Below are 18,517 nucleotides of genomic sequence, written 5' to 3'. Positions count from 1 at the left end.
AGTTCATTATGTAATTTTGATCAAACATATCAGTTTCAACTATTCCAAAAGGTTGTTGTAGAATTGCGTAGATGTTAGAGTTGAATGGTCATTGGGGAAGTTATAGCTCTAGTTTGCGCATTGACTGCTCTTTTTCAATAACTCACTCACTTAATCAAGTTCCATCTTTTATTGACATTTCTATATCCCAATTAGCCAAATCTCTTTTAGAAATATCCAGAAGAAATGTGTAACATGAACATCTAAAACATGATCAGAATGCAAAGTAAAAAGTAAATAAAAAATTAATGCAATGTTCTAAAGTAGCATTTATTTTACAGATATATAATATTTTCTGACTAAAGGCAAAACATCAATCTACCCAAAAATCTATGTTTAGCATTTGTTTTATGTAAATAGCCCTCCAGATAACCACAGAGAGATTAACTTTTGCACACAACTTTCATTAATAAAATGGTTAATTGTTTCCATTTTGATTCTGTCTCTATCTAGAAAAACAAAGAAAACATTTCATTTCTGGAAACAGAGAAACTCCAGTTTTTCCTCACATGATCTGGGCTCCCACTTCCCCGTCGCTACAGCGAGAGCACCACAGCGACGTGTGACATTTGGACACTGTGGCTGTTTACCGTCTAACCAGTTCTCATACCTTAAACCATCCCCATACACCCAGAACCAAGAACCTGCCAAAAAACGTAGTCCAGTCCACACATAAACACTCTGAACATCTTCAATTTTCCGAACAGCAACCTTTTGTTCAGCTTCTGATCCCAGACTGGCCAAATCCACATACTTGTCTCTACAGTGATTCAACGCCTCTTCCCATGATTTGTGTTCCGACAGCAGGATTATGGAGCGTACTATGGCCGAACAAAAGAAGGGAAGGTTATCGTGACACTCCATAGCAAACCATTCACCGTCTTGAACAGCTGCACAACGTGGTATGGATTCATTGCCAAAATCTTTACCATCAGGTTGCATGCTGTTCCAGTTTCTAACATCTGAACCCCATCCAGCACTCCAAAACCACGGGTCATTGTATAACCCGATCCAAAGGTACTGACTGTCCACTGACTGACAGATTTGATTCAATTGTGGAGTGATATCTTCTTTGGTTTTCAACATGGCCAGCTTCATGTTCATCCTCTCACAGTGGCTCTGAGCTTCTTTCCAGGTTTTCCTCTCACTGACCAGCGTGTTTGTGAGATTACCGTTGATTTGATCAATGCAGATGAATGGGTTCTCCTCAAAGCAAGAGGTGTCGTGCCAGAAGCCGTTGCAATCCATCACTGCACACAAAAAGTTTGTGAACCAGTTGGAGTATGTGAGGGGAGTCTGGTTGTTTATCCAAGACCATTGGTTTTGAGAAGCTTTGTATAACCCTATCCAGGCTTCATTCCCTTCGAGCACACCGGTGATATTTCCATTTTCTCGCTTATCATGTAAAATTGCGAGGGTTTCAGTTTTTCCCTTAAATAAATTGTCTGCCTCATGCCAAGACAATTTTGTCCTATTAAAGTCCCACATTGGAAATGTCCCACACACAAAGGGTAACTCATCACCACATGACCTGTTGTGCCAATATCCATCACTTCTTATTGAGGCACAGTCCCCAAGTTTATACCAGTTGAAATAATTGGCCGTCGATCCGTCCACCCATTTCCAGAATTGCTTTCCCTTGAGAAGTCCAATCCAAGAGAGATTTTTAGCAAAGCCGGTCAAATTCTTCAGATCATTCTTATTTGAAACCGTGAAGAGATTTCCTAGAAATTTTCCGCAATATGTTTGTGCATCATACCATGTCAAATTAGTCTCCACATGTATGAATTCCTTAACTGATCCGGGTACGTTATGGGCAGATGTATGGAGCAACAGCAGCAGACCCACAAGAAGGACAAATTTCTCCATGGTCAGAGTCTGAGTGACTCTTACCAAACCAGATGTCACGTTAAGATCGAGACATGATATCATCACTAAGGTTTAACCTATTGTGCAAGGTTATTCATCATTTTGCAAAAGCAAATACCATTCAAATGAAGGAACCATTCAAAACATTCAGTTTTAGTTTTCCTTACATAACCAGACGTGGCTGTTTGCATGAGAGTGCATCCTTTGTTTAGCATTCAAGAAAATGACATTGGGATGAGAGCCAGTCTTTAGACTGGACTAACAGTATGCTTATGAAAAAATATTGTTTGTCCATTCAGTAGAGGATAGTAGGTCGTTTGGTTATGTTCTTCAAAATATCTGCTTTGGTGTTATGCAGAAGAAGGTTTTACAGGTTTGATTTGATAGGTTGAAGGTGAACTATAAAAAATGCAATATCAATTTCAGATTTTCAGATCCGCATTTAGTCACGTACCAGGCCTTGCTGTAAAACCCAACCTCATAGAATTTCCATTAGTAAAATGAGTTACATTTTTGTAAGGACCTTTCCAACTAATTTTACTGCCAACAACGTCAGCGTGGACTTTTCCTTGTTTAAACCGAATCAAACCGAATGAACTGAAATGAGTAAAAGAAATGAGTTCTTACAGTTAAAAGGAGAAAATGTAAAAAGTGAATGTAACTGCAGAACTTGTCCAAATGTATATAAACCGAAATACACCCGTAAAACATGTAGTACGGAACATTTCTGTTAAAATATGTAAAAACTCCCGTAAAACATGTAGTATGGAAAATGTCTGTTAAAATATACAGTCATTTAACTGTTAAGGTACAGATTTTTTTTACAGTGTATTGTTTAACAAAAACAATGAAAAAGAAAGTAGTTTCCGTTCTGTGTTGGGTTTTGTGATAATATTCCTAGAAATCTTTTAATATTAACACATCATTGGATGTTTATTGTGTGCTTTTTTCTACATTTCACTTCATTTGTAGGTCTGTGGTGTTTTATCATGCAGATTATAATTCAGAGAAAGTTCAAAGATTTATTTGATTCCGCTTTAATGAGAAAACATCAGCAGCGGTCTGGAAAATTTGATCATCAATATTAAAAATGGTTAAGGATGATGTTAATTGAGAATCCATTATGTACAGTATCATAATAATGCAGTCTATGGTCTAGCCAACATGTTTTGTCTTAGCCTGAGAATCATTGTCATACTAAGACAATATTAAAGGAAGACTCCACCCAAAGATGAAAATTCTGTCATCATTTACTCACCCTGTATAAGTTTCTTTGTTCTGTTAAGATATTTGGAAGAAAACGTTAGCAACAGAAATTTCTGGGACATCATTGACTACCGTAGTAGGTACAATTAAAATGTACCCTGAAACGGTTTGCTTTCCAACATTCTACTAAATATCTCATTTTGGTTCGTAGGAACAAAAAAAATAAGGTAGTCACTGATTTCCCAGAAATGGCTCTGTTTCAACAGAACCAAGAAATGTATATAGGTTTCTAACAACTTGAGGGTGAGTAAATACATTTTCCTTTTTGGGTGGAGTATCCCTTTAAAGAAAATAATAAGAGCAGATGTCACATTTTTTACACAATGGGCACTAGCTTTGTTTCCAATACCTTAAAATCGAATAAGGCATAGCTGTACATATTACATAATAACAATGATTTAAAGAAAACTACAGAAAAACCCACAAATGCTGCTTCCATGTATAAAAATAATACACAGAGCTACACAACAACAGTTTTATATCTATCTTGATGCCGTCGCATCAGTCTATTACAATGGTTTCCTCAAAGCTGACCTGTCTGTTAGCCTAGAGCTGTATGAATACAAGCAAATACATTTACAGTTACTGCTAGAAGTTACAAATAAACAGTGACAAAGGCAGTTCGTCATCAGAAAAGTAAACATGAAGCATGATAGCAGAGGGTTTCCTTTTGATAAAAAAAGGAAAGTAGCTTTTTAGTGGTAAAAAGTTAGTAATTACATCAAAATATTAAAAACATTATTGAAGTCTAGGATACTGTGGGAGGACGCATAACAATACACATATGTAAACAAAAGGCAAAATGCACCAGAATATTTAACTTTAATAAGTTTCTATAACCAACTAAAGACATGTAAATGAGATACACTAGTTGAATGTAATGACATCTGTCCGAAATTTTGACTCTGTTGTATACTGCTGTCAATGTTTATAAGGTGAGTCAACAAAAAAGGAAAAAGTAAGGAATTGTTCAACCATGTTTGTCTATCATTTCTCTCTTCCCAAACTTTCACCCATCGTCCATTCTCCTTTTTTCAACTTGGACCCTGGACCAGCCAGAGACAAAGGGCTTATTATTTCCAAGATGGCTTTTCTATGTCTGCAGAAAAAAATATAGGAGAAAGATAAGTAGAGAAGTAAAAAACTCCTCAAGTAAACTGCTACATTCACACAAACCACACAAACCAAGTCAAACCTTTAAGCATGCATAACAGTCAATCCCAAACATTGACATTGTGAATAGCCAATGATTCAGAAGGGCCTACCTCTGTCTAGATCAACAGCTTTTGCGGGACACGGTTTGGACATTTCTGCTTCTTTCAGAAGATTGTTCTTGTAGTCTGAGGAGATAGAACAGAAATAGGTCTGTCCGAGCCTTTCACTGGTGCTGTTGCATTATCAAAGGAAATGTGAAGTAAACTCACCCAACTTTGTTTCTTCCTGGTTCCTTAACTTCATCTCTTGGACACATTCCTTTTGAACACACGATGCTTGGCTCCTACAGTAGTCACAAGACACATAGATAGTTCATGCTTTATGAATGACAGCTGTGCTTGAAGGTTTATAGATGAAGTGGTTAAACAGCGTTGGATACTCACACATACTTCACCGTAGGCAGAGTTTGGCTTTCAACTTTCCGTGGATCAAACTCTTGGCCTAAATTTGAACCAAATGTGCCATGAAAGAAAGTAAGAGAAAAATAATATCTGAGGACACAATGTCACACATTGCAAACATGTGGTTTGAAGACACTTTCATGAACATTCTATGTAAAATAAATAGGCTCTGAATTAATGAGCTGAAATTGAAGCCTGTGTACAATACAATCAATAATATTACATATAACATAACTATACATTTTAACCAAAAAGAAAAAGTAGACGAATAGGGAGCAAATGAAGGATAAAAAAATACCTTGTCTTTTTCGGCGACGTGTGAGTAGAATGATACCCAGTATTGACAGGGCCAAAAGGAGGAGAGTGGCCAGGATGTAGCCGAGCTGTTGCAGGAAGTGATATCTCTGGTCCGGCAAGATGACATTGATGACATGTGGTGGCACTTCTACCATGTTGGTGTCTACAACAAAAAGAATCAATAATATGTGTTGAGAAGTTTTGCCTGTGACCTTGATCAGCTGTCGTCATTCTTGTGGCCACTAGAGGGCTCTCTATTACCATAAAGCTACTTGGAGGTTTATGGAAATAAGGAATTTTGTTTTAAAGGAGAAAGTTCTGGTAGAGTTCAGAGTCATCCGTGTATTGCAGAAAATATTCTCAAAGACATTTAAATAGAAATAAAAAGAAATGTATGTGTATTTCCTACATTCACAAACACAATAATGTTCATTTTTTTAAATAAAAATACTAAAAGCATGAATGCATGGATATTTCTCAAGAATCTGTATCTACTACATCTACAAAATACATTTTTACTTGTGTGTGTGTGCATGTGTGTTTTTCCTGGAAGTAAAACAGACTTAAAAGAGAAAATGGGTAGAAAACAGAGGGAGGAACGACAGGGAATTGGGGAGGTACGTGCTTAACTGTGAGTGACTTTGCACTTTTGCTGTCAAGGGAAAATTCAACACCCCCCCAAAAAATCTGCACTGCACACAATAAAGAGACACACATCCTTACATTACAACAGAAGGCAAAAAGTGACACGGTTGTTTTGATACTTACATGAAATACAGTAAAGTGAAAAATCACCATGAAATCTATTCTTATTGTTATTGTAGGAAATTGCTATCAAAAGGCAGTTGAAGGATCAAGGCTTGAGGCACTGTTTAAAGTTGATGTCCCTAAGGTCAACCAAAGCTTCTCTGACATGCTTATGAATCTGTCGAACCAGATCAGGCATCTGTCCTCTGACTGGTTTTCATGTGTGGAGGTCTGTTCAGATTTCATTTATACTGTACAATAAAACTCTTTTATGAGCCATCTGTAGCAAGACAACAGGACATTGTTTGAATATAATCTATTAGCACTCTCTTTGTGACAACAAGAACAATCTGCATATTACCTGCTTCAAGTACCCACAAGTAATTGTTAGCTGTAAAATACAGGTTCTGCCCTATAATTTCAATCCCAACCATTCATTGTGCCTGTCTGAACCCATGTGGAGAGAGGGAAACAGACCAATGTCTCACGGTGGATTACTGTAATCACTAACAGCTGAGAACATCTAACCTCACTATTCTAGAGACGTCATAAAAAATTGGACGTTACCGACTCACTGTGAGTAACGGTGGTTTAGAGGAATATTGAAAATTTCAGACTGAAAATTTTGACTTCATTTACTCTACCCGTTGTCATTTTAAACCTCTGTGATGATCTGTCTTCTGCAAAACACAAAAGAAGATATTTTGAAAAATGTTGGTAACCAAAAATCATTGGTCCCTATTAATTTTTATTGTATGGAAACAAAACCAATGCAAGTCAATGAGGACTGTCAGGTTTCTGTCACCAAAATATCTTCTTTTGTGTTCTGTAGAAGACAGAAACTCATAGAGGTTTGAATTGGAAAGAGGGTGTGTAAATAAAGACAGAATTCTAATTTTGAAGGTGAACTATTCTTTTAAGGTACAATTAAGTGTAGTATCCATATTTTGGGTGTATTGCTTATACGATTTGTAAAATACTATTTTATAATTATATATATACACATATTTTACATTTTTGCGTGTCCACATATGATCACATGTGGACAACATGTTACCATTTGTTTCACATATGGTCTTCTTGGTTTCACATGGGATTCACATAAACACGTTTCAAAACCACATATTTCACATGCGACCACGTGTTTGTTTAAATTAATATGTTTTAATTGTTATAATTACTGAAATTCATGTGGTTTTAATAGAGGGGTGTTGTAAATTCTCTTTGCCAATTCTTGAGAACTACTTCCTGCTTGTTATAAAATGTCTTCAAGGACAGCCCTGTTCATAAAGCCTCCGACTTAAACTGGTTTAGTTCCAGGCTTAAGAATGCAGGACAATTTTGTGCCAAACGCTCTCAAACAAGAGGCACAGCGCTGGACAGGTTTGGAGTTAACGGGAACATTTATATATTACAGAAAATGCAACATAAAATGTTGCTACTATACGTGATCTGTCAGACCCTGTCAAATGCTATGAGTGACCGATTCACATGATTGACAGCTTGTTCAAATCAACTTAATTCTCTGAAGATTTTCAAACAGAATTTCAAACATTAAGAACCGATACTCTACGGACGACTGAGAAAGGGTGGATTGAAGGTTGAAGGGCAAATAAGGGGATGTTGAGGGTGGGCTGACCTAAATCTAAAAAGCCTAAAGTCTCCTCGAATGGCTTGCGGTCTGATGTGGATCTCTAGCAACAGCTGGCCAGATGCTTCACAGATGAAGCACTTCCCTTTTCCTGTAGATAAACACCACACTGTAAAAAAAAGACGAAGCAAAAAACAGACATAATAGCCAAGAAAAGAGAAAACTGTTATGAGAGGGAGAGGCAAAAGAAACCAAAAGACGGAAAATGAAAGAAACAGAAGTGGGTAGACGGGAATACGCGTGGGAGCAAAAAGGCTTGAAAGAAAACAACAAAGGAAGACAGAGAGGGAAAAACTGAGAAAAAGAAGTGAAACCACAGCTAGATGAGACAACTGTTAAGAGATAAAGAATAAATTAGCCAATCCACATGACAAATAGTCTGGATATCGTCAAACGACGCAAAAACAGCTCAATTTGAGTGTCTTGAGGAAATCTGATGCTTTACCAGCATGTTCACAGCAGGCCAAAACAAACAATCAGCAAATAAAAAGCAGACATCACAAATCAGATCAACAACCTTTCAAAGAAAGTTACTGTAAAGCATTTACACTCACTGATGAAATGTCAATAATGGATTCAGCAGTACAATTTTTTTTGAGCTTTTAATGTGCTGTGATGTAATCCCACAAGATTCCACACTGAGGTTTGTGCAAAAAACGCAGCATTTTACACCCTAAAATATGACTTTCTCACATACTCTTATAAGTGATTGTTTTTGTGCTTCTATAAAATGATCAAAAGTTATTCTCAATCCCTTTCTGACTCAAGCTAAATCTGCCTCGTTTTATTTCTTCTTTCACCTCATTTACCTTCTTCTGCCTTATGCAAATAAAAATGTTTCTTCTCTTCCCCTGTCTGGCTGGCAGAACCTCAAATGAAATCATAAGGCTATCAAATGATCTGAGAGATCCAGCTGTAAAAGTGGGAGTGAATAAAATGAAAGGAAAAAGTGTGCTGATGCAAAAGAAGATTTAAAGGAGAACTGCTGCTTTTTAATAAGCAATAGTCCTACACGTGGCAAGCTTGAGCACGAGATCTTCAGACTTCTACTGTTATGATTTAGATCATCGTTGTTTGTTTACACTCATTGTGTTTACACCCAGATTACTCTTTTTTTTTCACTTTTTCCCTTGGTTTTCCCATCAATTTTGACTTTATTAAAAAACAGGAGGGATTCGTTATTACGGTATGGTTGTGGTGAGGTAGTTTTCTGCTCAATAAATGCAAACAATGTAATGTGAAATTCCTCTGTAAAACATGATTAAAACACCCACCCTGTTGGCACTTAACAACAACAACGAAAAGAAAAAACATGGATTCGACCGGCTGTTTTTCCTTTTTCTTATATATATATTTTTTCCTTTTTTGTCAAAAAGACTAAAAAAGCATAAACATAGTCACATTGAGAGAACAAACTAGACACGATCCGACCATGTTGCAAGACAAACATATTACATATTACAAATACATATGTATTTTATATATATATATATATATACACAATACATTTTAAAGATTGTTTGTTTAACATTAAGTAAATGTTCTGTTGGTTGTATTTGGTTGTCCCATTTGTGTAGTGAATTTAGAAAACTGAATTACTGTTTAATGCTTAATAGTTTTAATAAATAAGCCAACACTTTGCCCAGCAAAGATTTGGTCACGACATCTTTCTTTAAAAGGGATGGTTCCCTTTGAAAAATTCTGTCCTCATTCACGTATCCTCAAGTTGTTCCAAAGCTTTATTAAATCCTTGGTTCTTTTAAACAACAAAAAATATTTTTCGAAGACTATGGTGAACTAAAAAGTTCTGGGGCACTATTGACATAGTTTTCCAGTACTTTGGTAGTCAATAGTGCCCCAGATTTGTTTGGTTACAAACAAATTCTTCCTAATTTCTTAGTGAATAGCGGACAACTTTTTTTTAGCACAACTAAATTTACAAAAGTTTGGAACAACTTGACGTTGAGTTATTTGAATGATTATGGGTGAACAATCCCTGTAATTTCTTTTTGTATTATTTCACAATATTGGATTATTCCAGAATGACCTATGTCCAAAATGTCACAGGTATCTATCCCCTTGTGGACCATACTACTATCATATAAGATGAGTGTCTCTTACTTTGGTCTTCACTGGGAAGGTATTGAGGTTCATCAGTGGATTCCTCAGGGATGGGAGGTGTTACTGTCAGCTGGAAGATACGTCTCTCATGCAGACCACAGTAGTGATGGTGGAGATGGCAGGAGTATAGACCCTGATCTAGTGGCTGGATTTCTGAGATGATGAGAGAGAAATCTCCCTGCGAGAATGCTGTGGCCGATATGTTCATCTTACGTTGAACGAACAAAGGTCCGTAATGACGCCTCTCGCCGGAGGCGTACAGGTCAATGAGACGATCGGCGCGGTCGTGCCTGACCCCTGGAGGCTGACGGTCCCAATGCACCACCTGCTGTTGGTCCTCCTGACTGTTGCCTTCTGTCCAGATGGGTCGGCGGTTAACACAGGGGAGGACAACAGTCTTGCCCACCAAAACCACAAACACTGCCTTCTGACCGTCCCAGAACTTCCTCTCCTTACGAGCTGAGATAAAAATGGGGCTGGATTAGTATACATCTTCTTTGAGATACAACTATAGACACCACATAGATTATATACAGTATACTGTATTTAGATGCATGAACCATAAAAACGTAATCTAAAAAGCCTTGATTTATCTTTGTAACACAGAAAATAAGGCCTGGTAAAAGAATGAGAGTCCAAATTTTCTTCCCAGTTGTCCTCACATTCCTTCCATTCTTTAACTTGCAGCAAGCTCCTTATTTGGGATGAACTTTGATCATGTTTAATCATGAGGGCGGTTAAATGCCAAAAATAGCCAGACAGAAAAAAACTATTCCAGGATATTGAGGTGATTTTACCAACCTGATTTGGTGACATTAAGCTGGACTTTGATGGACTCATAGAGGTGGCAATAATGATGATGCAGGTTACAGGAATACATCCCTTTGTCACTCATAACAACATCTACAGGAAGAACCAAAACATAATGTTTATAAAGGGAACGTTTACCCAAAATATTTGTCATTCCAAACCTTAATGTAAATGACTTGCTTTCTTCTGCAGAACACAAAAGAAAATATTGTGAAAAACGCTGGTAACCAAACAACACTGCCCTGATTGACTTTCATTGTGTGGACACCACTGAAATATCCCTCAAAACTTCTTCTTTTCCACAGATATGCAGGTTTTGGATGACATAAAAGTGAATATAGGGTGACTTCAACTGCTACTAGGGAGTTGACTAGACTGTTACTAAGAAGTTGCTATAGTGTACTGGGTGTAAACTTTACATATTTCACCTTTAATTACTAATGAGAAGTTGCCATCTATGAAAGCAGTCTTTGGCATGCCAATGCGTCCCTGGTTGTAGTTATTGTAGATGCGCTGCTCCCCGGCAGAAAACATATCAACAACACGTTCCATCGCATGTTCTGGGCCACTACGGAGAAGATCCCAGTGCGCTACACGTTGGCGGTCTTTTAGGCGGTCTTGCGTCCACACCATGCGCTGACTATGACACTGCAGCACTGCCCGAGATCCCTTTGGGGCGCTAATGTTGGCCACCACCACATCCCTGACATCAGTTTGGCCTAGTACTGAAATACAAAAAGCCAATCACTCAAACACACATTTGTCTATGATATACTATAGCAAATAAGTATCTGAAAAGCATTTTACAATTGGCAAATATTTTTATTAAAACTATTTACTGTGTATTCAAGTATGAAATTATCAACTCATGCATTCTCTGGGAGACCTCATGCAATAGCATTGCATACACATATTTTTAACGTTTGGCTTTAGCTTTATTATAAAATCTAAGGCAAATAAATTACTGTATTTACCAAGGCTGAAGTGGATCAAAGCCAGAACTGTAACAGATACGAAACAAAAAAATTGTTAAAATATAAAGTAAATAAATAACACAAAACAGCACTTAGCAAGAGTCAAGACCCCCTCATAAATCACTGGGTTAAGGATCTGCGATGTTAGGCACCATGTGGGTTTTATTACTGTGTTTTCAGAAATCACTGTTTGGACAATAAGAAAAGAAAACAGAAGCTTGAGCAGCAGAGTTAATCTGACATGTCTGTTAACCGGGCTGAATGTTCAGTGTGATTTAACTGGGCCATGAAAGTGCTCACAGAGGACTACTAAAGAGAGACCTGAGGTGTACAAACAATCATAGACCATTACAGAACTGCATCTAAATGTTACCTTTCACCTATAAAAGATAGCAAAAGAAAAGAAAACATTTTACATTTTAATTTTCATTGATCAGTCATAGAGGCAGGTTGATGCCCAAGATATTAAAAAAATCAAACAATATATAATACATATTATACCACGGGGCTGTCGAATGCTTCAATCTGATTGATTGACAAAGGTTCTATGAGTATGCATTAACTTTTAGTTAATGCAAACATATGAAGGTGTTCCAGGTCTGCTGACGGTATTACATTTCAACATCACTTCGCCAGGTATAAATAACAAATAGGCTCAAAAGCGCGCGAATTGTGATCCCGTTGGTTTTCGATAATATCACAGCCTACAGGCCATCACCGCACACAGCACCCTGCTCTTGATCTGACGTTTATAATGTCAAATTTTACTGTTAAAGGAAACGTGTGCAGTTTCGTTTCAATAAACAAAGCATTTCAAAAACAAGAAATATATGTATTGAAATCGAATAAATAAAATAACTAAATAGAAAAACTAAATACATTAATATTAATGAACACTGATAGCCTGGTTCGCTTTCCTCTTCATGCTGCTTATACCTGATAACAAATGTAATTGACAGACCTACTTTTTTACATTTACATATAGGCATTTGGCAGACGCTTTAATCCAAAGCGATTTACATTGCTTTATCCTGTACATTTATACTTAGGTATTTGCAATGACCTGGGATCAAACCAACAACCTTGAGTTGGTGACTCAATGCTCTTACCACTGAGCTACAGGAAAGCTACTGCTGAAGATAGAAACAATACGAGGAATATGGGATCAGATTTATGGGATCAGATTTGTTTCATTATTCTGAATAAATAAACTACGATTCGCAAATAAATATAGAGAATTTCACAAACATTTTTTAAATCCACATAAAGCGAACCATAAATACATGTTAGACGTTCCAAAAAAATAAATGGAATTCACAAATAAATACAATGAGATTTGCAAATAAAAATTATTAACAAATGTATTTTAATGAAATTTATTTGTAGATCGCTTGCTTCACATTTGTGGATCGATTTCTGTGCAGTTGTGAATCGCTGCACGCATTTGTGGATCAGTGCACACATTTGTGAATTGCTCAAAAAATCGGAATTTAGCCCTTTGGCAGACCAAATCAGTCCCGACTCCTCAGTCACCAGGATTTTCCACTCCAGTCCGTGCACGCTGTTATCAAGTCATAAACGTTTAAATACAGCATAAATGTAATAATACGGACAATGTATATAAACACAAGCAATCATTAAATAGTATAAAGAAGAGGCCATTATAATTTTTCAGTATAACACACATTTTAGACCGCCACAAGTCACCATGTTAGCTCTGTGAATCTTAGTGCAGAACAAAACGTGATTGGCTGAAGTTAGAACGTGGCCTATTGGACAACAAAAGCGGAAGTTAACCGATTGGCCTGTGTAGATAGTGGGCGGACTCCACCTATTTGTGGATTGTTAGGACGTTAGAAATGTTTCAAAATCCACAAATCCACAGAGAGCAATCCATAATGTGGGGTGTGGTTTGTGCAAATTTAGCTACTCGCTTATGGCGCTCCTTTTGTGTCATTCCTTTACAGACCAAGCTCACATGCATGTCGACGTGCGTGTAGACAAGCGTGTTGAGAACGCGCGTTGTGTTGACGTGCGTGTAAACATGCGTGTGGAGAACGTACGTGCGTCTTAACGTCTAAACTAGCTATGCTTACAGATGCGCCAATGTGTGTATCATAATATAGAAGAGACAAATTTAGCCAAGTAACAATCTTCGTGGTTTCTTTTGATTGTTATCAGAGAATATCTACAGGTACTTTTGTTTTTCAATTTCTACGGGAAGTTAAATTAGTGTCACAAAATGCGCATGCGCAGTAACGTTTATGTTGTTAAAATGAAACTGTCTATTTACAGTGATCCACCCACCAGTAAAATGTATATATTTAGAAATCTTGTAAATACGCAATTTTGAGAGTATATGACAGGTATATGGTTATCTTGATCATTTTGTTTGACATGTTCTTGATAAGAAACAAGCATAAAGGCCTATTTCACTCTGCTAAATTTGTTCCTCAACCGGTTAACAAACTGACAGCGTAGAAAATGCGTTGCTCTTCTAACTCCCTGTAACAAAGATTTGACAAGAATGTCTGGCTTTATTGTTAATAATGTTTAATTAAATACTATTTAAACTAGCTTGCGATCTGAGAGAACAAAGATTTAGGAACACATAGCCTACAAGTGTGGTCAGTAAAGGAACGACACAAAAGGAGCGCCATAATTGTTCACGGCTTTTTGACACGGCATAGTGCGAGACGATCGACACAACTGATTACTGTGTTTGCAATGCAGATGCACTAACCACACCTCATACACACACACCATGTGACTCAAGCTCTAACGGACGCTTGAAATGAGATGCGCAAGAAAGTAGTCCTACCATAAACAGCGTTTAAAAGACGTAACATGACAACCATTGAAATTAAACATTTGAACAATTTCCCGTTGTGTGGTAACTGTGCTATAAGCAGAATAACGGAGTCTGGTCCGTTCAATTGTTCGAAAATTAATGCGTACCTGAGATGTTATGGCCACGACGTTGAGGGTGTCCATTGACTTTCGAATAATTAAACCGCACGTCGTCAATTATTCCTTACATATACATAATTTTTGCATTCAAACAGACAATTCAGATCCTTAAATTACACAATATTACTTTTAAAAGGCTGCACAGATGTTGTTACCTTTACGACAAAGGGAGTGGTTGGATAATATCAGACTTTGCATTAACAAAGGGTTTCGGAATATTGAAATACAGGAGAATTATACATTTTTTGTTCCATTAACACAAGACACATTGATGGATGATTGACGAACATTGCTTATTAACTCATCAAAGCCATTTCAAGCACACCTAGCTTCACAGAGAGCCAGTGTTTTTACACAGCTGTCTCTAGCAGCTGTGACTACCATTCAAATGACTCAACTACTGGAACAGTAACTGGCCTCAGTCTGTACAAGTAATTCCACAGAGACCGTTTCTCCGAACGACACAAAATATAAAGCGATGCTTCTAGCATTAAAATTGTAAAGTGTACAACTTTTTATTTGGGTTAAAATCTCATTAATATCTTTTGGGCTGTCTAATGTCATTATCATTTGTGTCAAATGGAAAAAGAGGAAATGCTGTGCAAATGTACAGCAAACCCTGAGGGCAATAGACAGGCAGTAATAAGCATGTGTTAGAAACCACCAACATCAGAGTGAAGGAGAGGGGAGGAGGGAGAGGGTCAAGGCTTTGGAATTTGCTGAGGAAGCAGACTGAAGCTCAGCGGCTCATCCTTATACTCATATTCTTTCTACATTCACATACACACACATATTCACACTAACCTGATGAAGGCAAAGCAACACCTGGTCACAAGACTGGGAGGTCAAAAACCTGTCTCTCTACTCTATACATGCCTTTCTGAAATGTGTTCATATCAAACCCAATCAAATGTTTGACGTGTTTCTTGAAACAAAATCAGAGAGAAATTATGAAATGGGTTTAAAAGAAGAAATGTTTCTACTCTTTTAAAGAACCAGTTTGATTTAAGCCAGCCCTGTCAGGACATAATTAACATTATGCCCCAGGTCAAAGACAAAAAACTGAGCCTTACTTCAGTATTTAGGGTACAAAGTAGCAAGGAGACTGGCAACAGCTTTTATAAATGGAGTTTTGACACAATATTTCCTTAGAAACAGATATAAAATCATGGTCCAATTCGAACAAAAGCATCTCAGTTAGCTGACACTCATTGTTAAAGCAATAAGACCCAAGAAGCAGTGGGTCACTGTGCATTTGAATACAGCAAGGTTTCATAAAATAAAGTAAATAAAGTGATATTTACGCTATGTAATGCGGTCAGCAGTTATAAATCGGGATGTTTTATAATGGCTTGGAACTCGGTTCAACCAATCAAAATCAAGGACCAGAACTGACTGTTTTATACTCTGTAATTAAAGACAGAACACCCAATGGATCCGGCCAATAGATCAATACAATACTGACGATGAGATGAGTAAACCTGAATATTGAAATATATTCTCTCTTTTAGGATAAAACATGGTATTGGTTGAGCAGAGTGAATCATCCTGAATCACTTTGTGGTTTTGATGAAAGTGCAGATCCAGGCCCAATGTGCTATGCAAGGGGAATTACCTTGATTCATTCTGTTGGCAGTGCAAGGACCTTTAATATGCTTCCAGTCGCATGATGGGGTACATTTCCTCATTTGTGAAGCATCATTGGATCAGACATATCAGTTACTAACATGAGCATTAAGTTTAAACACAAGAGCATCAAAGTTGATCATTGTGGATATTCATCACACACCCACCTCCAAAACAGCACTGGACTTTCCTCTAAAATTCTCTCTCGTGTGATAAAGACATTAGCCTAAAAACATCTGGAATTTGTTACAAAGAAGATTCACAAAAAAATCTTCTCATCTCACTTTTTGAGCGAGTCCAGAAATATAGTCCCTCTGCTTTCTTTTATGTGTCTTGACTTTCGGTGCTTCTGTCTTTCAAACTGGTGAGAAGCAGAACCTTACAGCAAAGCAAAGACATCAGCCTTGTACACAGATTTAAAAGTATCTGCACCAGCTTGATTTAACATTTTAGGCTTTGTCTCAACAGACCAAAATACAGACTGAAAAGCTATTACATGAGATTATAAATCGTTTAAACAGAAGTTATGAATTGCACGAGGAGACACAAACATGCAATGTCACACACACTTGGTCCCAAGACTCATTCGACATGTACATATTAGCAGACTAGGAATAGATCTCTAACGCAGGTGATATTTCACAGGGTAGGTTTATTTCTTAAAGTCAAGTTTCTATAAAGGCACATACCTTCATCTCTGGCCTAAAAAATTATCTGAATAACATTTTAAGTGTGATTGCCCAGATACAGTACAGTTTACCTTACAAGAATTGGTGTCACAGTGAAACTCAACTTTAAAGGGACAGTACGTAAAAATAGAAATGAATCTGTCATCATTTACTTACCCTTCAGTTGTTCCAAATCTGTATAAATGTCTTTGTTTTGATGAACCCAGAGAAAGATATGTTGAGGAATACTTGTAACCAAACAGTTCTTGGTCACCCTTGACTACCATAGTAGAAAATTACAATGGTAGTGAAAAGTGCTCCCGAACTGTTTCTTTCTACGTTCTTCTAAATATCTTCTTTTGTGTTCAACTGAAGAAATGTATAAACCAATTTTCCTGGTAGTCAATGGTGGCCAAGAACTGTTTGGTTCCAGGCATTTTTCCGAAAATATCTTTCTCTGTGTTCATCAGAACAAAGACATTATTACAGATTTGGTACAATTTTAATAATGTAAATAATGACAGAATTTTCATTTTTTGTGAACTGTTCCTTTAACCTGGCTATCGACTATATCTATCTACTACTGAATTAGCTAGTATTTCAGTACTTTCCCGTCTGATAATAAACACGCTTTTATGCATTTCGTGAAAATGTGTACATTTTATATTTGTACACTGTAACTCTATGTATACCGTATAAAAGATACGCGATATAAATATATAAAACAAGAGCACTTAAAGTGAATAACTGATGGCTAATGAATTAAGTAGTTGTGAATTTTTGGATTAACAGGCAAATCAAATACTCACGCTGAAAACAGAAAAGCGATGGAGCGCACAGTCTCATGTCCGATATCATCTTGGGTTGATCTTACTGAAGGAAAGAAAAGCGCACAGACGCGTTAAAAGGTTTAGCCTCGAGTGTCAGGATTCAGCAGACAAACTTGTGTCCCAAAGTCGAAGACTTGCTGTTTGTCGGCCAGCGACATCAGCAACGGTCTGCAGGACTAACTCACCTTCAGTTTTCAGTCTCTCTCTCTCTCTCTCTCTCTCTCTCTCTCTCTCTCTCTCTCTCTCTCGGCCTGCCCCCTTTTAAACACGCACCCAAACACTCTGTATAAAATACAAATTAGCAATATGTATTAGGCTAGCATGTCTCACATTTTGCAAGCAAAAACCCAAATCTCTAGTTATTTCTTAACTAAAGATTCCGGTCTCTGATGTTCTTTTTGATGAGACAGATGTGCATTGCATATATTTAAAAAAAAATACCCATATATACAGTATATAAGTAAACTTGAAAAGATTATCTCAAAGGTCGTACGGTATGTGTAGTATAACACATGGTTAGTATTAGTTCAGCGCCCTTTCAGAGTGTTGCTGGTGTGTTTACAGGTTTTGCTCATGAACAACAGTGCAGACTCAGCTCCCTCAAACACCAATAAAACTCCGGGGGATAAAACAATCAAGCCTTCCTGGTACGGTCCCGTTTTTTTGTCAAAACAAAAGGCAAATGCTACAGTCTACATACATATAAGAATACAAAATTAAAAATACTGACAATCAACACAAAGATATAAACAATCCAGTGTATGTAGAACTTCCGCTTCTGTGACCAAAGACGTGCTTGCGTTCATGTTTTTTGTACACTTGGGCGGCTGATATTTAGGTTTACTTTATACGTTTATATGTGTGCAAAACGAGTTGTGTGACATGACGTCTTAACATGAGCTGTATAAACAAAGTGATAAAAACAAACTTTTATCGAAGAGATCTCTGCTGCCACCCTGCGGATTGCGAGAATATTGCAATTTCGAAACAAAGCTCACCAACTGCGCTGTTTAATGAAGTTTGAGAAACATTT

The 18,517-nt window shown here is 37.2% G+C and overlaps 2 protein-coding genes across 2 annotated transcripts; both read right to left on the bottom strand.

Annotated features, from left to right (window-relative positions):
- Window positions 1-498: 498 nt before the first annotated feature.
- LOC130410566 (macrophage mannose receptor 1-like) lies at window positions 499-2,086 on the bottom strand. The gene has a single exon (XM_056735300.1). The coding sequence runs from the start codon at window positions 1,969-1,971 to the stop codon at window positions 511-513; it is 1,461 nt and encodes a 486-aa protein (XP_056591278.1). The 5' UTR covers window positions 1,972-2,086; the 3' UTR covers window positions 499-510.
- Window positions 2,087-2,916: 830 nt separating this feature from the next.
- Window positions 2,917-17,673, bottom strand: mxra8a (matrix-remodelling associated 8a). The gene is made up of 10 exons (XM_056735535.1): window positions 17,464-17,673; window positions 11,391-11,417; window positions 10,845-11,141; window positions 10,408-10,509; window positions 9,607-10,065; window positions 5,089-5,250; window positions 4,773-4,830; window positions 4,599-4,672; window positions 4,440-4,514; window positions 2,917-4,273 (listed from the first exon to the last, which is right to left on the bottom strand). Exons 1-10 carry the CDS (start codon window positions 17,510-17,512, stop codon window positions 4,248-4,250), a joined length of 1,329 nt encoding a protein of 442 aa, XP_056591513.1. The 5' UTR covers window positions 17,513-17,673; the 3' UTR covers window positions 2,917-4,247.
- Between the last annotated feature and the right edge of the window lie 844 nt (window positions 17,674-18,517).

This window comes from Triplophysa dalaica, chromosome 21 (genome assembly GCF_015846415.1).
Source record: "Triplophysa dalaica isolate WHDGS20190420 chromosome 21, ASM1584641v1, whole genome shotgun sequence".
NCBI lineage: Eukaryota > Metazoa > Chordata > Actinopteri > Cypriniformes > Nemacheilidae > Triplophysa > Triplophysa dalaica.
This window is presented reverse-complemented; position numbering and strand designations above follow the sequence as displayed.